At 35.8% G+C, this 24,165-nt stretch overlaps 1 protein-coding gene across 3 annotated transcripts in view; it reads right to left on the bottom strand.

Annotated features, from left to right (window-relative positions):
- Nucleotides 1–24,165, bottom strand: part of LOC121322814 (testican-3-like) — a 70,942-nt gene that overhangs the window by 34,579 nt on the left and 12,198 nt on the right. For 2 of the 3 annotated variants that reach the window (XM_041263150.1, XM_041263139.1), the window contains exons 3-7: nucleotides 16,298–16,306; nucleotides 16,158–16,197; nucleotides 14,749–14,863; nucleotides 7,080–7,197; nucleotides 3,188–3,296 (exon numbers count right to left, since the gene is read on the bottom strand). In XM_041263150.1, the coding sequence (XP_041119084.1) occupies nucleotides 3,188–3,296; nucleotides 7,080–7,197; nucleotides 14,749–14,863; nucleotides 16,158–16,197; nucleotides 16,298–16,306 (391 nt within the window). The remainder of the gene's footprint in view (nucleotides 1–3,187; nucleotides 3,297–7,079; nucleotides 7,198–14,748; nucleotides 14,864–16,157; nucleotides 16,198–16,297; nucleotides 16,307–24,165) is intronic. The other variant, XM_041263159.1, reaches the window with a different exon arrangement.

Raw genomic sequence — 24,165 nt, 5'->3', positions numbered from 1 at the left:
TATTAGACTGTAATGGATGTGGACGGAAAACCTCCAATTCCACAGACTGGTTTACTGTACATCAAATGCCAAGACAGTTTTCAGCAAAAAAGCAAAATTGGTACGGAGCGTAACCCTTGTCCTGGCTTCTGCAAAAATTAAGCAGGCTTTCACAATTGAAAATGCCTGCATCTCACTCACTCACTTTGCAGAGGTAACTGCAAGCAAGACAGCCGCTTTGAGTGATACAAATTTTAGCTCAGCTGAATGCAAGAGCTTAAACGGAGGTTTTGTGAGTGCATCAAGCACCATATTAAGCCTCTAGTGAGGAACAATACTCTTCATGGGTGGCTGAAGCCGGCAAGCTCCGTTTAAAATTGCCCCGCCAGGAAGTGAGCTCCTGGGGAGACAGAGTCAATCTTGACATGGCAAGCTGAAATAGCTGCCAGATAGACCTTTAACGTAGAGAGGGATTTCCCTTGTCAAACAGGTCCTGCAAAAATTGCAGTATAACTGCCATAGGACAGGTCGTGGGGTCAAAAAAACCGAGGCAGGCACCACGTCTGAAAGACGCCCCACTTGTCCCTGCACTGGGAATGCGTGGATGCTGCTCTGGCATTTTTCAGCCCAGATAGGAGGCTGACTGAAGGTGTTTGCACGATTCATCAACAGGCCCAATTGATGAAGGTAACCGGTGACAAGCTCAGTGTGGGCCTCTGCCTGTGCTGGAGACTGGGTTATCAAGGTGGTAATTGAGCACTCTGAGACTCAATGGGGCCAGGGTAGCTTCCACGCACTTTGAAAAGACATAGGGAGCTAGAGGTCAAATGGCAGGACATGGAACTTGTACGCTGTTCATTGAAAAGCGAACCGCATGCACCTGTCCACTGTGGTGAACCAATCGTCTGGCCTGATTGACTGTAACAGCTGTTGCATGGTCAACATTTTGAACTTCCATCGACTGAGATACAGGTTGACCTGTCTGAGGTTGAGGGCTGGTCTGAGGCACCATCCCGCTTGGACACCGGGAAGTACCTGGAGCAGAACCCTTCTTAAATTGCAGAGGGTGTATCATGCAGATAGACCGTTTTTGCAGCAGAGCAAACTGTTACCAGTGTCCTGCGGGTCTGTGACTAATGTTGGAGGCATGCCCCAGAAGGGAGGGGGACTATGCCTGAACTGCAAAGAATAGCCGGTCTGAACAGTATTAAGCACCCAGATGTTGGTAGTGCACTGACTCCAATATTGCTGGTGGCTCCCAGAAAAGGGCCTTGAGCTTGTAGCAGCAAGCTCCTATGGCTGCTGGGCTTGTGGCTTAGCCTGTAGTTTTTACTTCTGCGCCTGGCGGTGGAACTTGTTAAAGCTTATGGCTAATTTAAGGCTAAAAAAACGGTTATGAAAACCACCTCTGGCTGTAGTTGCAGTTCGCTGTGCCGGTCTATGAGACTGCTGGGGCCTTGAGCACCAGTTTGCAGCTGGTTTGTGTACGGCTGGTGGTAGCTTGGAAAACAGACGCAGCAGCTCCTCTGTGGACTCATGTGCATGGTGAGAGTGCTGCAATCTCATCCACTGTAGGACCAAAGGTATGCCCCAGTCTAATGGGGGCATCTAACAGCGGTGCTTTATCCACATCAGACAGGGGTGCCTGGGAATGCCAAATCTGCCTTCTTTTGGCCATCAAAGCAACCAGATTACTGCCCATAGTCTGCCCTTTCAATTTGGAGACAGGGAGCAGGTTTTTGTTCATCAAATGCAGCTGCTCTAGCTGCTGTGGTGAGGGTCCATGATCCTCTGAAAGACAGTTTAACAACCAGGCCTGACAGGCTAACAGTATGTTGTTGTAATTTCACAGCTGCACAGCGAAAGCACTAGCTGAGCCAGCTTTAGAATTATTTCAGAGACCCAACACTGTTTGTTAGGGCAGCTAGCATCCTTGGTCAGGAGTGCTAGTTTAGGCGCCTGTACCAGTGTGGCGACTGAAGCCTCTACTGTGGAAATCCAGCTTTTCTGTGTCATGCAGGTTGTACAGCATGTCCATCGACCGGCAAACAGCTGTAGCTGTAACCGGGTGACCCCAAGAGGACTGCATTTCAAAAAGAAAATCTGTTTAGTTTATTTTTATACTGCAACTTGAATGTATTGTTTTTTTTTTCTGTAAAGTAAAACTAAACAAATGTAAGAATAAAACTACTTATCTACAGATTTACATTTTAGATACCAAGCCTGGGTGTCACTCGCAGTATACACAAACAAAATTGTTTATGCCATTTTAATACACACTGGTGTCTGCAATTGCTGTACTATTTACTTTCTCGCACAAACTTTAAAATCTGAAACCATGTGTTTTTTGTTTTGTTTGATCTCTTTGTTGTTAAGAGCCAACACAACCAAACTCTACCCCATTTTAGAAACTGCTGATCGGCTGCGTTTAGTACTGAAGACAAGGACAATTGAACGCGCTATCATCAGTACCAACCAAGACTTAGAGATTTAAAAAAAAAAAAAACATCCAAGGAAATTCATTTACTTTTTGGCAGTGTTACTTTTTGGCAGCGTTAGACTAATGTACAATTATGAAATATGCTGACTATCCAAGGGGCCAGTAATTCTTAAATCACCTGTAATGGCAGTAAAATTAACTTCTTAAAGCTGCTGACCCAAACATGCTTTGATCTTTAGGCAACTAAATCAATTTTTAAGAATGTGATAAGGTAAAAATAAAAGCTTTGACCCAGGCAGTAGTGCACAAATCCCTGCATGGTCATGTGATCACTAACACCCAATGACATTTTTTTTTTTAATAAGCTAAATCACTCCACTTCCAAGTGTTTGGGATGGTTTAGTTGTGTGTTACTGCTTATATAATTCCACAGAACTAAAAGCGGTAAGAAAATTTAAAAACACATTCAGCATTTTAGTCATCAAGATGTAGTTACGAGTTTTTTAGACAAGGCTGGTCTCTGGTATTGGCCAGCACACCAGAGATACCTTCCTGCATTGCTGCTGTTAATCCTGTTACTTGTGAAATGATTGTTGTAGTGAAGTGGTAAATAATACAAAATGGTCACAGCTTTGGTAATTAACCTAAGGTGTGCTGTTCATTAAATATTTCTAGATCCCACTCCACTGGAAAATGTGTAGATCAAAACTGAGAAATGCTCCATATAATAAACCTTCATACATACATAAATCAATATGATCACCTTACCTTTATTTTCTTCTTTACTCTTAGATTTATTGGAAAGGCATGGGCAATGTCCATTACACTTTACTGAGATTTGTTTGCCTGAAATGCACGCTTGGTACTCCAGTTTGCACTGAAAAATAAAACAAATTATTTATTATTATATATATATATATATATATTATATATATATATATATATAATATATATATATATATATATATATATAATTAGTGACTCCCTCTTATCTACTGTTATGAATCTTTCATAAGTCAGATTGTTTTTAGAAATGCTGCATACAACAATATGCTGTTAAACTAACTTAACGATTTTAGTTTAATACTATTTGTCCAATGTAAAGAAATATACCAGACACCAGGATAAAGTAAGTAAAAAGCTGTAAAAAGATGCAAAATGTAGGTAAAAGCTGTGAAGAGTTGCCATTGCAATGGTGGGCTAAACTAATTTTTGTAGCCTGGTTGAAATAGATGAAAAAAGTATAATGTTGTTTTTGTGGAAACTACCGTCCTATTTCCATCAAACCATTTTTAACCAAAGTAACTGAAGAAGTTGTAGCTGACCAACTTTATGACCATCTCAGCAGTAATGGTTTGCTGCAGAAATTTTTGTATTCACACGATAACGTCATTATGCAGCCCTATCTTCATGCCCATTATTGTGCCATAAACTACTGTGATCACAGGCAATACAAATGAATGTTTGTCTGTCTTTCTCTCTCTCTCTCTCTCTCTCTCTCTCTCAAACCTTTAATGTTCCGTAGGTAAAGGTCATGTTCAGCTTTTTTTTTTTTTTAATCACCATTGTTTCTAAGATTGTAGTCATGACATTAAAGTGTATAATATTTTCACAAAATGACAGTCCTCAACCCCTCTTTCATTAGAAAAATGAACAAAGTGGTCCTTGTCTGATCTTTTAAACCATTTTTCATTGGCTCACTGACAGCTTGTGGACAGGACTCATGGGTTATTATACTATCAGTTAGAAAAATGCAGTGATAATGTCTACATCTGACAGCATATGCAGAGCCTCTGCATAAAGCCAATAAACTTGCATCAGGGGAATAGATGTATTTCTAAGCCCTTTAAATTAGTCAGAATTAGGGCTTCTGTTTTTTGGGTTTTATTAATTGTATTTTTTGATGATTATTTTTAGCTATTTTCAAGTTTTATTTAAATCTTTTTTTTTTTTTGGGGGGGGGGGGGGGGGGGGTTGTACTTTCGTTTTTGATACACTGTATGAAGTTAGTGTTTTTGTTACTTTCCAAAATGCTTGAGCATTTTTTTTTTTTGTCAAAACATGTATAGTAGCAACTCAACAGTACCTGCACACTTAAGTTGTACCTTCTTTCCTTTGCTGTCTTCCACAATGAAATCCCTATGGTCCCGGGCACATTATTCTGGGGGTTTTGTGTGTAGGCATTTGTGTACGTTTAGCCACAATTCTGTTTTAAATCCTCCATATCTTAACTGTAATACAGATTTAAATCCTGCTAATAAGCCTCCATTCCCGATTGTAATCTCGTTTTAAATCTCGCAAGCGCAGCCTCCAATAGCAATATAGGAATGTGCTGTCACTCAGTAGTATTCAGAACAAATCTATGATAGACACAAGTTAGGAAGGCAAGACATTGTCCAGCAGCACTAGGAAATGTATGTATTATTATTTTTGTAGAAGCTTTTATTTTGTAATAAAAAAAGGGTAAAGTCAAGGTGAATTGATTAACCATTTCCACAGTTTTTCCAGTATTTATTGGCTATATACCAATTTTTTTTTTTTTTTTTGTATCAGGGGTGTTTTATCGGGTTTTTTTGGTTAAAACTAAAAGCTAAGTCAGTATGCCGCCTTGCGCGGACAAACCAGACGGCCGGAGCCTGTATTGTTTGCTGTTGCTACAAAGCCAGCAGTCACACCAGAGCACTTGCCTGCACAAACGCCACGTCTACTTGCACCACGATCCCCAGAACTGAACATGCACCCTTTCATGCACGGAGGACGCAGGACAGATCAAGTCCATTTTACTATTATTGTGAAAAGTATTATTATTTTTGGGTTTGCAAGCCCACCGTGTACCCCCCAATACCATTGCTGGTAGTGGGTGGACTGTTTTCTTTTGTGTTATAATAAACACAGATCATTTCTTGGGAGATGTACTGTTTGGACTTTGTTCATGCACACCACTTGCACCTGACAATAGAAAACTACACTGTGTGAACCACAAAGTAATATTGAAAGCTGAAACTCACTCCAAGAAACAAGACATCTCGTTGCATTAGAAAATGAACTGAAATGGTGGAGGTGGAGGGGGGTGGGCAGAACAAAAAGAAATGAAGCTAGAAACAATAGAAAAAGCTAGAAAAAAAAGATGTACATTGTTTCAGTCCAATCATCACATAAGTATTTAACTTGGAGTTAAAGCTAAACTATTGTGAGCTAAATAAAATAATGAATATTCAGTGAATTATAGGACAATTTCCACATGTACATTTGTCAGTATTAAATGATTTATAGTTTTAATATGAAAAATAAATAAATACATAGTTACATTGTTAAATTAACCCCGTCTGCTGGTATTTGTTCTGAATACTTTAAACCCATCACAACTACTGAGTGGCAGCAAATTCCTAAATTTCTATTGGAGGATGTAACATTCGTGCAAGATTTAAAACAAAATTAAAATTAAAAACAGAGCATTGTTCTTGCTCGCAAGATCTAAAGCTATATTACAGTTCGATAGGGAGTATCTACACGCTCTAAAGCTATCTAAAGCTATATTACAGTTCGATAGGGAGTATCTACACGCTCATGGAGTTTAAAACAGAATTTCAAAGTGTGTCGAAATGTAAAAAAAAATGGCTAAACACATAAAAACACGAGAAGAATATGCATGTGACCATAAGGATTTCATTGTGGAAGACAGCAGAAGCAAGAAGGTACAGTTGAATGTATGAAGGTATGTTGAACTGTCGAGTTACCAACATATTTGGATAGAAAAAAATGCAGAAGAATTTTGGAAAGTAACTGAAAACAATAATTTCATACAGTATATAAAAATTACATTAATAAAAGCAACTAAAAATTACATTAATAAAAACTGAAAAACAGAAGCTCTAATTATACTACACAACAGCTGATGTAGCTATCCCTGTTTAGACAAAACAGTAATAATCCAAGAAAAAACAACAGGAAATAAACAGTGGTGAATAAAAAAAACAAAAAACAAAAACATAACATCACAACAACGCCCTCATCCAGTTTCACAGGATTTTGCTGTCTCTATGCTTTTATCTTTTATTTTTAGTATTACCATGGTGCAGTGTGTTTATTGTTCAGCAGTTTAGTAGAATGTGCTGAAGTTCTAGCAGGGAGGGAGGAAAGCAAATATCATTCAATTTAAATATATCATAGGGTCTGTACAGTTGTGAAATAATCTCACACCCAAGATGTGCGATTATAAAACACTGTGATTTTAAACTTTAATTTAATTTATAAAATTTGTGATTTTAAAATTTGATATTAATTTATATATATATATAATATATATATATATATATATATATATATATATATATATATATATATATATTTATATATTTCTTTTTTTTTTTTTTTTTTTCCAGGTCAAAGTTTATTTGCTTATTGCCACATTCACACAGAAGAAGTACATGCAGATTTTGCTTAAAATTGACTTTAAAAGTACTTACCCAAGTCATGTACAACATGGCTACGTCCTATACATTCACTTTACTCTGTGAATTGCACTTCGACTTGCATTAGCAGTATTTTGACATTTTATGAAATAAAAAACAAATTAAGAAACAAACAACATTGTGCATTTTTTGTAAATCAAATTGTGAACTTAAAAATGTTGTTTCACACATCACAGAAAACTGCTAACCTTAATGGAGTATGTATGTCCATCAGTTCCACAGACAGGAGCAGGATGGGTGACTGGACATTGCTTGCACTTTGAGGAACTAGACCCTGGCTTTTGAGTGAGGCCAACTTCTTTCATACTGAAAGGAAAAAAACAGAAAGTGTAATTGCGAGCATTGCTTTTTACGTTATACAGTATCAGACAGTATATGATCTAAACAGTGTGACTACAACTATCCACACATTATTAGTTTGAAGTTGACCTTGCAGGAGACAGCAACCTAAGTAATGTGTTTGAAACTGCATAGGATGGTCACATGTTTCGACTCCATATGGAAATACAATTGAAACAGTGCTATTTTCAATTTAAGGTTGAAATAAAGAGTTTCTTTTATTAGCATGCCTGAAGAATAGCTAATTTGAGAGAGAAAAAAAAAAAAACACCATTTTGATGAATGGCTTTTGAAACTGAGCTCCTGATCCCTTTCTGAATAACAGCTACTTTAGTGTTCATAATTATTTAGTGAAGAATATCCCACACTCTTGAAGTTCTCTTTTGGGAATACTTGGGAGTTATGGGTGTCAGTGTTCAAATACCACACAGCAAACCAGGCAGAGGTTCTTTCTTAAGAAAAAAAGGAAAAAGCAGAAAGGAAAGCTAAAATTACTGGGGGCAGCTGGGCTGCACTTTCCAGTTAGCTGGGAAACCTGCATAGTCCTAGTGACAGAAATGTTTCACTTTAACAGTACAACCTGTGTTCCCCTTGCCCAGGTAGCATTTTCCAATAGAAGAAATAACATTAACTTTCGAAGTATAGGAAATGTTTCCCTTTGCCTTGGTAACATTAATTATTTGAGGTAGATGTACCTTTTTGTGTGTTTCCATGTTACAAAATTGTTTAAAAAAACAATTCAAAAGTGAGCTCAATCAGGGCATTTTTTAAATTTTTTTAAATGTTATGAAAAAGTTACATTTTACTTTCAAATAAAATGGTGCATTTTACATGAGCATGACGACATTGGTCCAATGTGTTGTGTACCAGAAACTACAGTACCTTATTTTAAATGATTAATCATTGAAATATACGAATCACAATTGATCTTAAATATGAATGTTCATAGGCTTATTATGGTGCATGTTGCTTATTCTCCAAGCTGTTTCTCCAGTTAAACTGACATTTATGACACATATCGGTATTTTTAGACTTGGTGCACCCTTTGTTCTTCATAGACCCCCTATTGAAAGTATGAAATGTGTTGTTCCTAGAATTATTTTTGTAGCGTACTGAATCAGAGGGCACATTAATTGTTTTAGGAAATATGGAAAACATGTCTTTTGCAGACATTTTTTATACTATATAACTTTTCATGACAAGCATATGGAGGCGGCTTTATCTTTTCCTAGTTATTGGGTTAAATAAGATAAGGTGGTGCCCCATTTTTTCTTTTAATTTTATTAATTCTATTACAAAGAAATCGATAACATTTAATCTATAATATCGATTATAATCACTATTCATAATTACGAAGAATTCAAATATAAAAATCTTAATTAAAACAATAATATTTTATTTATTAAGCTTATATTTATATTAATATCTTAAATATTTTATCAAATATAATATATAATCTTAATTATATGAAAATTAATTTATCTTATCTATTAAATTATAGTAATATATATTAGAATATTAATTAAATATATTAACAAGATATACAACTTATCTACTATTATATATATAATAAGATCTTAATAATCGCATAATATCTAATCATATCTATATATTTTAATTATCACTCTATTAATAGATATCTCTATATATCATCTAATTTTATTATATTATCTTTTAATTAATATATAATATATCATATTCTATTTTAATCGTAATAAATCTCTAATAGTATCTCTCTATAAATATTCTATAAAAAATTATAATAATAAAATAATATCTGTATAGCGAAAAATATATTTCTTATAGATACTGAAATTCGATCTCTCTATCTTATAATTTATACTTATAATATATAATTATAATCATAAATATCTATTATATTTATAACTCAATATCATTCTAATATATATTCTTACATTATCTTCGGGCGAACTTTAAATATAATCGTAATATCATTTAAGATGATTATAAATATAAAACGTCGAATATAATGTTATAATTCAAATTATATTATTATAATCTTAAACAAACCACATGCATGATTTCTTTAAAAGCACAAGTACTGAATTAGCACCACACTCTCCCTCCACAGTTTCAGTCATCTTTTTTTCTAAACAAGTTGGATAAATCTGTAAATAAAAAAAAAAACCTTGTCTGCAACATTAAAGAAAAAAAAAATCACAATTACTATTCACTTCCACTTAAGCAAACCAGTAGAAAGTTGGTATTTAATTTCGTAGCTCACTGCTTTTTAATAAATGTGTTATTTGCAAAGGCAGGCATGACTTTTTCCATTGTTTATAATATGGAAATCCTTGTTAAACCATTTAAATAAAGACAATAATTATAAAAAAAAAAAGTTGTAGTTTCAATCCATATATGAAAAAAAAAACTAATTAAAGCTTCAGAAAGTCATCACTGTAAAGTGAAAGTTCTGTTTGTCATTTTAAAGACCATTACAATTGAATTACTGTTGGTTCCGTCTACGTGCTGCATCACTTTATGCGCAAACAAACATAGATAATAGAATCAATCTGAATCCTTTCCAGGCTGGCAGAATGACAGCACTGATTATACAGACACAGGAAGTGGTATGTAGATTCAATAAAGCCAATGCATTTCTCACAAAGCTGCTTAAAACTAAAATTTCAAAACATAAAAACATATGTAGCTGATCTGCCCCTAAACATGGTGTGAAAGCATAAACTTGAAAAAAAAATAAACAATGCTAATAATAACTTTATACTATATATCAGGGGTGGCCAAACATCCTGACCCTACAAGCCGCATACCAACATTTTCATAAGGCCACAAGCTGCAAGACAAATACTGTAAAACATGAATTGTTTGTAAGCAATACATTCTAAATATTAGCATTGTTTCACTTTTTTTTTTTTTTTAATTCTCTTGAACATAACAGAATCTTGCACTTACTATGTGCTGTAATTGTTATCTCTTCAATGCAGCAAAATACACAAAGAAGAAGGGGCATAACATTGCAAAGCCTACACAGTTTATGTGCAATCTTTATTGTACTGTAGAACTACAATGAAATAAACTTTAAATGTAAAACTATGGTGTGGTTCCATTATTTCTGTTTATACTGTATGTGTTACACACTTTAGATAAAACATATGCAGTTATTATGATAACTGCCCAGATTTAACCAAAAACATCACATAAAAAGACAAGCTCTTAAAGAATGTTTGGTTTAAAAAAAATAAATAAAATTGACTGCTGTGTGTATGAAATACCTTTGACAGCTTTTTTTACATTACCTGCACATGATGAGATGTAAGATATGTAAACATAATATTAATTTTAGACCTGCAATATAACATTTAAACAATCAGTCTATCCTAGCGCCAATACTCCAATTTTATAAAAAGATGAATTCATCTGAATAAGAATATCTGGCACAAGTGATATTCCATTCCATAAAAAACTCACCTGAGTCATTAAATCAGCTTTACTGAACCCTGAAAGGAGCATCTGCTGACTGTTGAGGCATGTTTTTAAAAAGGCCAGCTTGTTTCTCCTTAAGTCTGATCCAGGGGGATATTTAGATATACATTTTTTGTGATTTGTTTCGTAATGACGTTTGTGGCTGCTTGCCTTGTACAACCTACTGTGATAGCGATTTGATGCAGATGAGAAACACGTTTACCACGTTTTCAGTGAAAGCAAACTCTTCCTCCCATTCTGGCTTAAAACCTCAAACTTATGTTTATTACTTGTGGAGGGTTTGCTAAATGCCATTAACTCCACAAAACAAGCACTTAATTCAAAATGATGAAACTGACTTTCAACTGCACATCAGGCACCAGCGAGTGGTGTGGAAGTCATCAATTGATGAAATGTCCTTGCAGTGAACATGCAGGCTCAAAGAAACAGAAGAGAGAGAAGGGGAGATCAGAAAGAATAAGTTGTTGGTGTTTTCCTTTTGATTTTGTTTATTATTCTTTTCTCCGTTCATTAGTGTGTGTCACCAAGCATTTCACCGGAAGCCACACTTGAATTGCTCAGGAGCCACCTTTGGTACATAATATACTCATGTAATCAATATTTCTTCATTTTGAATGTTAACAATTTACCGTTTAATTGGCCAATATAGCTTCTATTTTAATTTTAATGCCATCCAGGAAATTAACTATTTATGTAAACAGATTTTAAACAAAGATGTGCTGTAATGGGTTTTTATAGTCAAAATCAATAAGTAATTCTAGTAACATCTAATCACTAAAAAATGTTTGTCTGAAAAATAAATTCAAATATAGCCTGTTGTTACCCTCACTGAGTAAGGAGTAATGCCTTTTTTTTTTAAATTAGGGTCCTGTGAGACAGCTGCAGAACATTCCCTTTGCAAATGTGTACAACTTTTCCAGACAGCTCAGCATTTATAATCAATATGCATGGGAAACCATCTGACCTGCAGTTTAACATGAACCCGACAGAGCTCAACCAAAAAAGTGGTGTAGGTCTAGTACCATTCATTACGATGGATACATTTACATATTGTTGAGGATGATGAAGAGCGATGCGCGGAATGCATCGAAGTATGTTATTTATGATTTTCTTTTCAAATTTCCCTGTAAACTTGCAATAAACACAAGAGTCCATGCACGTGTCATATGGCATATGGCATAGTTCTGTGACCGCGTATATGTTGCTAGGGCACAGCCAAGATGAAAGCAGTCGGAGATGGCACTTAAACCAATGACATAGAATAAACAAATGTATTATTGGTTTCACACTAGGGTTTGACCCGGACAGTCCGGGAATTGACAGTGTGCATTTCTGAAGTTGGCCAGCTTATGCACTCCTGCCCATGTCTGCTAACCATTTGGACAGCCTCTGCTTACAGGGATTGACAATGGAATTTAGCCTCAAAGCAGACAAAAACGGCTCTAAACAGATGGCTATTCTCTGCACTCTGCTGTCCAACAGAGCAGATGGCATGGACCTGGAGTCCAAGCACACTCTTAGATGGGAGGCTGTCTAGGAAGGCATGAGGTGGCACTTCAAACAGTAGTAGGCATTCAGATGTTCGTAGTGCACTAATGCCACTACTTCACATGACCCCACGACGACTAGATCTCAAAAAGAAAATTCGGATGTGGGGGGGGGGGGGGGATATGGGATAGGTGGTAGGCTCATCATCAAAGATGGACTGCCTTGTTTCGCCTTCTGTAGACCAGGGCACTTGCAAGATTGTAGTGGCCCTTTTGATCAGCAGCAGCTCTGCCAACAGGGAAAGCTTAACAGTTGGGGAAGCACTGTCAGATTCCACGTCTTCCAATGGGAACTGTTCACCCTCTTGTGGCCAATCTGCACTCGTAGCCCCCTAGTGCCCCAAGGGTTCAGATGGAGGCGGCGCTGAATGTTCAAGCAGTAATTCCGCGAGAACCGTTCCATGGTGGGAAACAGCTGCCCAGAGTGTTTCCATATGCTCCGAGTCCACTGATTGCTTGGAACAGTGACTCTTCATCTTCCTCAAAGGAAGAGAAGGAGAAGACAAGGAAGATGAGGAAGACCATGAAGACAGTTTCCTGTGTGGGCTACTTTCCCTGGTGCGTTGTTCGTTTTCCCTTGGCAAAGCGCAATGGGGTGAGGATGCAGATACAACTCTCTAACAGAGGGTGATGGGGAAGAGCGCTGTGCAGGAGCCAGGAACATATAACACTCTGGATAGGTGCGGGAGAGACGTTTCTCAAGTGTGCGCTTGAAGAAAGGTGCACAAAACTATCAGAAACTGTGGTTAGTCAGTGCCTCCTGGGCGTGCTCTGGCCCCAGAGCATCAACCGGGCGGGTCAAGACCCAAACTAGACTGGTTTGGTACCGGACCGGGGATGAGAGCACTGGTTGATAGCAGCCCGGTAGGACAGGGTTGAAACCGGTTTGGTTCAGTACTGGTTCAGTGACTTTAGCACCTGCTCGGTATGGTATGATATCGGGTCGGTATCGGGACGGTTTAGTACCAGTGCGGTGACTTTAACACCGGGTCCATAGAAAAACAGCACCAGGACTGTACCAGTGCAGTAACCTCGGTTCCGGTTCAGTACTAGGTCAGGAATGGAGCAGGTCGGTGGCCTTGGTACCGGTACTGTACAGGTCCACTGGTTTGCAGTCATCACGGGTTGCAATGTATAGGGATGCCCCTCTGTACAGGGAAGCCTGCTTGTAGAGGTATTAACAGCCTTCACAATGGTGATGCCAAAGCAGTCACCAAAATGGCAGCAAGATACTGTGGATGAGATTGCAAGCAATCACAACCAAAGCGCGTTATCTTGGTCCTGCGCAGTGCTTCTCAGCCTAGTAGCTGTACATATATCATCTGTAAAAAACACTGAAATCTAATCACAAGGGAACAGTTACAGTTAATAATGTAAACATCTTGCATTTTTAAAACGGGAGATAAATGAACTCCTGTCTGAGCTATGCAGCCTGGGTGGACAGCACAAAGCCAATCGACTTCTGTTGCTGGATCCCAAGGAGCGACTCAAGCCGCTGGCTTCATGTGGGGCACAAGGGCGCAGTGGGACATACCAAGCAACAGACTGTAGTGCACAATATACATACATAGAGTAATACTAACAGAGTATAACACTGCCTAATATTTGTGTAAACAGAATAGTTGCAAAAAAAATTAGATAGGCAACAAGAACTTATCTGAACCAGGCTCTCCTGTCAGGTCAGTGTTGAAAGGAAAAATGGCGAGGAGATATATATATATATATATATATATATATATATATATATATATATATATATATATATATATATATATATATATATATATATATATACATACATACATACATACATATATATATATATATATATATATATATATATATATATATATATATATATATGCCGCTGTACTTTATGCATCCAGAACAGGTCAAACATTAGAAACAAAAATCACAAATTTTACGTCCCTTATTGCGATTTCAAATCGGGCAGTGTGTGATGCCCATTGACAAATAATTTTTGCAACATGACCTTCTCCATTGAGATACGACTGCCAAATCAAGCAGTGTGTTCCAGGCTTTAACATCAACCCATATTATCAAATGTTATCTGGCTCCTGTGTTTTATATATTCCTATGATATCTTTCTCACCTGAATCACAATTGTTATGACTTTTTTTATTCACATTTATTCAAAGGCAACTGCAAGAATAAAGACTAACATATATTAACAATGGACATCAGATTGGCCCAAGACATTTTTTGGTTGGTATCTGTCACATCTGTGTGTATCCAAATGAAGCTCACAAAACCACTGTGTTTGGTTTTAACATCTGTTTATATTTGAAAATAAATGTGTTACATTCCAACAAGCAATTCTCGAAGTCTAATCATACGGTGCTACTCATAGAAATAACAAATAATGGTTCACAGAAGTTTCTGACAAACAAGCAGTAAGTGTTTTAATATTCAAGTTCAGTTAGATCAAGTCAATTAGTTATAGCAAAATATAATAAACGTAATTGTATGAAAACTATTTTTTTACCTTTGTGTCATCCTTCTTTCACTAACACAACGTGCTGTCTGGTAGTCATGGGAAACACACACCTTGTGGCGGCTACATTTGACTTTTAGACAGGGATCCTTGGCAGGGTCCAAACCTAGAAATTATACGAAAGAAAAAAATAATTATGTTTTCCATAACAGACATTAAAATACAATAGTTGGGGTGTGTGACCTAAAAAAGTTCTACTTTGTGAACTTTGAACAAGGAAATGATACATACAAACCAAAAGTCTGAACACCAGGGGAGAAGTTTGAAAAAGTCTTGAACACCGGAAGCTTGAAGGCATTCACTTACATCATAGAACCAAACTTGCAACCCTATTAAATATTAATCTGATTATTTATCTGATTAATACTGAAGTGTCTTTCCCAAAAACCCAAGTGAGAACTCGACTTTTTCTCATGTTTATAGAAGGAATTTAAATTGACTGAAATATAAAAGGCTTTTACAGTGTTTTGTGATGCTCTGACATTACGGCTATTACTCGCTTGGACAGCATTTCTGTATAATTGGAGTTTTGCTACAGTTGATCTGGTTGCTGGCTGCAGCTTAGTTAGTGTAGCAGGCAGCCTTGTGTGATGCACTGCCATCACAGATATGACTAAGGTATTGTAATACAAGTAAAAAAAAACTAACTTATACAAAACAATGGAACTGACTGCAAAAGTTGAAAGGGAATATTGCACTCAATTACATTTGAATAATACATTACAAAACAATGACATCTGAAGTTCATCGTCACTTGTACTTCACAAAGCTATTAACTTACTTTGTAGAAAGCTGTCTGCAGAGGAAGATTCTGTGTGACTGAAAAAATCTAAATGTTTAGGACAGTATCAGAGCAGATTGTGAACAGTGTCTTAAATCAACACTAAAAGGAAAGCTGAAAGGTTGGCAGATTTACAATCTGGAAAGATCCTTGAAGCTTTGCAGGTAAAGTACAAACTCAGTGTCAGTGAAGTGAAGAAGATTATATTTTTTCTATAGGACCATCATAGTAACAATGAATGATTATGTTTTAAGAAAGCCTTGGATGAGACTTAAATCAAGCACAAAAAAACTGCAATTAAAATGCAGAAAGGTTGGGGTTTTGTTTATATATAGGTTTGAGTCAATACTGTAATTCCAGGGGTCAAACCATGTTTACTTTACATTCCACTATTAAAATTTTAAATAATACTGTATTTTTTGTATCTATGTATTTTTTTTAATGTCAGCAAAATGTATCTTTCTTTGACTCTTAATGTAATGGTTGGAGATCGACAAGTAGAGGCAATACAAATAGTCAGCTGTCAGTTATGTTATTTAGAACAAGTTAAATGCATGTCAATTAATCCATTTAAGTTAAGAAACTGAGAAATTATCTAGTATTGAAATTATTATCTTACCTTGATCAAAAGGTTTTCCAGAGTTCCAGGTTCTGGGTTCCTTAAAAAAAAAAAAAAAAAAAAAACATTATGAGAGAAAGGCACTTTTGTAATAATTGGTATACACAATAAAACAGAAACATGATTAAAATTATACACACCTCAACTTCCTACACAGCAGGGAGCAGCATTGACAAGAAAATAAAAACAGTGTAAACAAATAAGAGAATTAACAAAACATTTTACAATTTAAAATACAGCTATATATAAAGTGACATTTGAAATGTATTTCGGCAGGACATATACTTGTCAACTAAACACACTGCATAGTCCAACATTTCCACATTTTAATACCATCAAAAATATTATTAGACTGTGTGACAGGGTAGCCATGAGGTGACGTCAGGCCAGATGCAGGAAGAAAAACAAAGGCAAAATACTGCGGTGAAAAAGGCGATGAGGTGCCGTTTATTTTCAAACACAAAAATAAAAGGTTTTAACAAAAACACTTTGCTCACAGAGCGAAAAATAAAAATTTAAATAAAACAAATCACAAACACAAAACAAAATAGCCAACACAGGTCCGGCTGGGCAAATATTGTCACTGATCAGTTATGATTTTTTAAATTTCCTTTCTCCTCTCGCTCTCCTGTACTCTCTCTCCTCTGTACTCCCACACAGAGTGCAGAGAGCCTGAGGTTTATATGCAAGTGACCAGCAACAAATTAATCACTTCATTAATTCGGGAGATGGCCACCATCTACACAAGGTTTTTAATTGTGGATTGGGCTTCCCACCCATGCTGCAAAACAAAAGCTACGGCTCTCGCCATCATATATTTAATAAATACAAATAAACAATAACACGGCTACACTGTCATATTTACATATTTAATGCATAATAATAACAATAATAATAACAATAATAATAATAATAATAATAATAATAATAATAATAATAATAATAATAATAATAATCAAAAACACATATACAAGCAGGGCTTTGCCCTGCCCCTTTTTAATAATGTGCAGGGCTCTCTCCTGCTGCCCTGTTACCGACTGTTTAAATTTTGATATGGTGTAGGACTCAAAGGTAAATCCCTGGTATCATATATAGTGTGAGATATCATCAGTCATCAGTTGCAACATTAATCATGTCAAATGATTAATGTTGCAACAATCTATTGGATAGTTCATGACATTCAAATTTCTACACTGCCTTATCCAAAATTAAGTTAAAATGTTATTGTTTTAATACTAGACTGACACAGGCTTCATACGTGCCTGTTAGAATAACACTAAAACTATTACCATATCGTTTACAGCACACAATTAGGCCTGAATTAAAATGATCTAAACCAAATGCACACCACCTTATTTATATACATATTGAATATAAATGTATTGTTTTTCCTGGTCAGAAAGTTTCCATATTTCTTAAATCCCAGATAATCTGTCTATATGCTTTTTTTCAGAAATTACCAAAATAGTAAAACAAAATGCATTGCTTTAAGCTGGTAGGTAACACTATGCTTGTTGTTGTTGTTTTTTTTTATTTTTTTTAGTCTTGTGCTCAGTTTGTACCAAATTTGTAAACCTTAGAGCTGTGCAAGTATCTATAGAACTGCTTGTCCAATTGTGATTGAATTACATGACCTTCTTTAGCACAAATTATTGAAAAGTATCAGATTACGGGTAGGGCTGTATTAGAAGGTTCGAAGGTTTGTTCACTAGCAGGGAACACCTATAGTGATTGTAGTGCCTCAGTACAATATGTGCTGAATACCTGGTGTACAAGACAGTGTAAGAGAAGTGCTATGGTAGAATATGTTTGAAACATGCAAAATATACGCTAACACTAATAATTTTAATTGCGAACAAAAACTGAGCACTGTCCGTCCCTCCCCCCTGCAGCCTATGTTAACCAGAGGCAAATTTCTTCATTCACCATCTCGAAGAGATAGCATAAGCTGTATTGAAAGAAATGTCTCTAAAACCCCTCTGCTGTTTGGGATTTTTTTTTTTTAGTTAGATGCCCAGATGACCAAAACAAAAAAGTTGAATGGCTACTGTGCAAGCGACTGTTGCTGTACCATGGGGGCACATCCAATCTCCCTGTGTGTGGATTGATTGCCTCGCCCTGTGTGAGGTGCCTGTCTCACGGAACCGAGATTGCTACATTATTATTATTATTATTATTATTATTATTATTATTATTATTATTTTTTTTTTTTTTTGCTATACTAAGACTTGTCTTGAACGTTAATACATTTTTTTGTTTGTTTGTTTTTTTTTGGGGGGGGGGGTTAAGCAGAAGATTGCTTCCATTTTATGTTTATTTTTTGGTCTTTCTTTTTTTATACTTCTGTCAGTCAGACAAATACAAACTATTACTATTCGTAAATTACACTGTGTAACAATTTTTTTTTTTTTTTTTGTTCCTGGGTAGTAAGTGTTATTTCCTAATTGCTTATGCCTCAAAAGTATAGAAAATGGCTATTATTTCCCACAAACTTTGCTTTTGTGACCAGGACAGTACATTTCAAAATATCACTATTTCCAATGAGAAAACGGGTGAATTTATGATTATACTATAAATTTACAGTATAATCATAACTCTCGAAAAACTACTCACTTCTAAATCTTTTGTAGTCATTTTTGTATTACTTTAGTATAAATACATGTTAATTTGGATTCATATGTTGTTTTTTTCTGACTTTATGTGAACGAAAAGACACAAATTCGCCCGTTTTCTCATTGGAAATAGTGATATTTTGAAATTTACCTGTCCTGGTCTCTTACTGATATCGGCTTGATTCCTAAATCAGACTATTTATAGAACAGATGTTATTGAGCAAACATATTTTGTTGTGCTTTGTTAGTAAGCAGTAGTGTTGTGTGTTTTATACGAGTCATCAAAGGTTGTTAAAAATGCAGCTGGAAGTTTTGAAGGTCCTTTTTATAATGTTCTGCTTTTTATAGTTAATATATTGCAACCTAAGTGTTTAATAATGACAAGTAATAACATTCATAAAATATTCCAAATAGTTAAATAGTGCAACCTGGCAAAATAGAAAATACATTACAACCTTACAAAAGTTTAACATTACTGCCAATTACAACTACCCATTAGTACTGACCTCAGATAAATCCAAGTCAAATTACTTTGTTTATTTAATAACCTGTAAATAATTCAAAACAAGGAACATACCTGGTTGTACTTTTAACGATCAGTGCAAATATTGAGGTTAATTTATCCATTCATAGAAACTCAACAGTAGATGTTTTACATTGAACTGTAGTCCAAGTATCTTTTCAAGTATTTTGCTTTTTCTTATTAGTCACTATGTTGTTCTGCTTAGCATTAAGTGTGTCTTTATATTCTTCAAAAGTTAGTGTTTTAAAAATGGTAATAACCAGCAATCCTGGTTAAACATTCATAAACTATTATTGTGATCTCTGACACTGCCAGTCCAGTTGTATGAACTGAGGGTAGAGGAGGTGAAGCTAGACAGCAACTTGATGAACCTAATTTTTGTGGTACAACTTATGTGAACCCTGCTGTACACAAGGCTTTTTCTGTGTGCTCAAATAAGTAATATGCTATTCGAATATTTTTTAATTTTTTTTTATTTTGTGTAATCGTGTATTAACTATACTGACAAGGCCTAATATATAAAATTAAGAGACCACTGCAAAATTATCAGTTTCTCTGGTTTTACTATTTATAGGTATGTGTTTGGGTAAAATGAACATTTTTGTTTTATTCTATAAACTACTGACAACATTTCTCCCAAATTCCAAATAAAAATATTGTCATTTAGAGCATTTATTTGCAGAAAATGACAACTGGTCAAAATAACAAAAAAGATGCAGTGTTGCCAGACCTCAAATAATGCAAAGAAAAGGAAGGAAGACTTCAGAAATCAATATTTGGTGGAATAACCCTGATTTTCAAGCACAGCTTTCATGCGTCTTGGCATGCTCTCCACCAGTCTTTCACATTGATGTTGGATGACTTTATGCCACTCCTGGTGCAAAAATTCAAGCAGCTTGGCTTTGTATGATGGCTTGTGACCATCCATCTTCCTCTTGATCACATTCCAGAGGTTTTCAATGGGGTTCAGGTCTGGAGATTGGGCTGGCCATGACAGGGTCTTGATCTGGTGGTCCTCCATCCACACCTTGATTGACCTGGCTGTGTGGCATGGAGCATTGTCCTGCTGGAAAAACCAATCCTCAGAGTTGGGGAACATTGTCAGAGCAGAAGGAAGCAAGTTTTCTTCCAGGACAACCTTGTACTTGGCTTGATTCATGCGTCCTTCACAAAGACAAATCTGTCTAATGGTTAGACGGAGACCTGGAGAGGCCTACAAGCCACAGTGTCTCGCACCCACTGTGAAATGTGGTGGAGGATCGGTGATGATCTGGGGGTGCTTCAGCAAGGCTGGAATCGGGCAGCTTTGGCATGAATCAAGCCAAGTACAAGGTTGTCCTGGAAGAAAACTTGCTTGCTGGAGAGCATGCCAAGATGCATGAAAGCTGTGCTTGAAAATCAGGGTTATTCCACCAAATATTGATTTCTGAACTCTTCCTAAGTTAAAACATTAGTATTGTGTTGTTTAAAAATGAATATGAACTTATTTTCCTTGCATTATTCGAGGTCTTATAACACCACATCTTTTTTGTTATTTTGACCAGTTGTCATTTTCTGCAAATAAATGCTCTAAATGACAATATTTTTATTTGGAATTTGGGAGAAATGTTGTCAGTACTTTATGGAATAAAACAAAAATGTTAATTTTACCCAAACACATACCTATAAATAGTAAAACCAGAGAAACTGATAATTTTGCAGTGGTCTCTTAATTTTTTCCAGAGCCGTATATATATATATATATATATATATATATATATATATATATATATATATATATATATATATATAGTGCCTAGTGCGGATAAATTCAGACACCCTTGGGAAAGTTTCACAGTGGTTGCCCAACGGAATATCGGACCTTAAATAGTTTTTTTTTTTGGTTTTTTTTTTTTTTAATTTATCTACACATCCTACCCCACAACTTCTAAATGAAAAAATACTCTAGAAACGTGTAGAAAATTAATTAAAAATAAAAACTGAAATAACTTGGTTGGATAAGTGTCCACCCCCCTTGTAATAGCAATCCTATGGTGTAACCAATCACCTTCAAAATCACACACCAAGTTAAGTGGCCTCCATCTGTGTTAAATTGCAGTGATTCACATGATTTCAGGATAGATTCAGCAGTTCCTGTAGGATCCCTCTGCTGGGTAGTGTATTTCAAAGCAAAGACTCAACCATGAGCACCAAGCCACTTTCAAAAGAACTCCGGGACAAAGTTGTTGAAAGGCACAGATCAGGGGATGGGTATAAAAAAATATCAAAGGCCTTGAATATCCCTTGGAGTATGGTCAATACCATTATTTAAAGCTAAAAACAGAAAAGGCGGAACACTAACTGTACAGTATTTAAATATATATTATTAACTTAAAACATTAATATATGTGATTTTATTTATTTATTTTGTTTAATCATTACCTGAAAAAGATCTGGTTATTTCATGGTGGGTACCTGGTTCCTGGATTTTCTACCCATGCCGTATACACACACACACACACACACACACACACACACACACAAAGTATTCCATTGGTTTGTATATAATTTACCCTAAATTGTAAATAAAAATGTAATTTGGTATAATTTAATTATAACGCTATATATATATGTATTAACAGAGAGAGAATACATGCAAGTCTCTGTCTCCAGTCATGACTTAACACAGTGAACTCATTAGTTGCTGACTTTATCCACTACCCGATGCGAGGGAATCACATTGCAAAATATTAAACATGTTTCAACTTTGCGATCGATCGGCTGATCCTGTAAAGTCGCATCGCAAAGCATATTACAATGCCCAATGCAGAATTCTAAACATTTAACGTGTAGAATGGTTTAAACTCTAATATTAGAAGTTTAATTGAATTTCAACACTAAAAACAAACAAAATTGCTAGATATCTTTACCTAAGTGATTTACACCAATGTAAATCAATTAATAGGGCGTGGGGACACTACGGTATCCCGCTCTGTGGAGTCCTCGGCGGACTGTTTTTGATAAAACTGGTTGCTCGTGCCCCAGGTTGAAATTTGGATTTGCTTGTCTGTTTGCCTTGCGCTTCGAATTATTGCACGGATATCACGATCCTGGAGTATGCGCTTCCGCCCACTGTTGCCCTTTGCTGATGAGTTCCATGCCGACATCACCTTAGGCACTGTTGCTTGTAAAACATAAGCAAGTTGAGCTGTCTTGGTCACTGAAACTCCTGCCAAACGCACCCCAACAATTACCCCTCTTTCAAAGTCACTGAGGCCTCCTTTTGCAGCCATTCTAGCCATAATTACAGGCAACCAGGCCTGTCCAGCATTTTTATAGATGACCCTAAGCATGCTGGGATGTTATTTGCTTGGTTGACGCATGAGCCACACCTGTGTGGAAGCCCTTGCTTTCAATATACTTGATGTCCCTCATTTACCCAGGTGTTTCCATTTTTTGTCCACTACATGTATCTTGCATCTTGCAATTAAATCTTGCATTTCTCAAAAATAACTCTCTTGCCTGTTATCACTGCACACCGATTGTAATTAAAAAATAAAGAGACGGTAATTTTGCATACAGTTCATGGAATATATACCTACAGTGCATATATACTGTATGAATGATTCATGTCTTTTTCTTTCTTTCAACAACAGTGGTTTATAAATTCAACTAAATGCAACACTAGTGCTTTCTTAAGCTTCCATAAGACTTTTATCATGTAATAATGCAGACAGATTTTCAAGTACATTTCAAACAGATTTACCTGTCAACATTATCTATCAACTTTTCAGAATTGTTCTTTCTCTCTGCTTCAGCACAGCGATTCTATGTGCATAAGTGCTTTCATTCTGGCAAGTCCTTGGCTGGTGTTCAAATAAAGCATTTTTTTTTAAGATTAAAGAAGCTACACTAAATAAAAAATGTCCCCTATTGAACTACTAAACCAATTAGCATTCGGAAGTACTGTATAAAACAAGACATGACTTGAATTTCACAATATAACTTTCACAAACCTGAAACGATTATACTGTCAGCCAGGGAAAAATGATAGACATTATATTTATTTATTTATTTATTGATTGATTGATTGATCATATTTCCCAAAACAACAACTAGAAATTGAAGTTTTTTGCATAATCTAATAGACATATCAGACAGAATAGTTTGTAAACATTAAGTAAAATGTAAATTTGAAATATATCCTTGATATATCCAGGCAGTTAATATTCAATGGAAACCACCTGTAATGTACTTTTAGGTTTCATGTTTGACTGGATGGCATTGCTCATGGAACTTAACTAAGAATATCAAAGACTACAGTAGAAACTTAGTCACATGACTTCAATATGGAAGCTACATGCTATATTAGATCAGAGATCATGGTACATTAACCCTGCAAATAAGAAATAATTATTTCAAAAGGTTTCAGATATTGACACTGTGGAGGCTGCAGTTTTATAACATAGCTGATATAAATTGGGATATTGTTTTTATGTACAATACCCATGATCAGCCTGCTGCAAGGATCACAGAATACAGCTGTGTATCAAGCATGAAGCATTAGGTTTCTATCATCAGCAAAGCAAAAAGTCTCCATTATACTGCAAATGTCAAGTTGCAAGTGAGAAATCAGTGAGATAATTAATAAAACTCCAGCATCAGATTTCAGTTTTGTCATAAAGCGATATGAAACTATGTGTTTAATATCATCTGCTTGTCAGCAGAAATATATCAGCAGTCTTGTTTTCATTGTACTGTAGGTTTCCAACATGTCTTTAGGATCCTGCTATGTTACGCAAGAGAGCTCTAATATCCCGGAGAATATATCTCTAGTAAACCCGGTAAATAAACTTTCTTTCATGCACAATCTTTTTCATGTACAATCAACCTC

Source organism: Polyodon spathula, chromosome 1 (assembly GCF_017654505.1).
Source record: "Polyodon spathula isolate WHYD16114869_AA chromosome 1, ASM1765450v1, whole genome shotgun sequence".
NCBI classification, from domain to species: domain Eukaryota; kingdom Metazoa; phylum Chordata; class Actinopteri; order Acipenseriformes; family Polyodontidae; genus Polyodon; species Polyodon spathula.
This window is presented reverse-complemented; position numbering and strand designations above follow the sequence as displayed.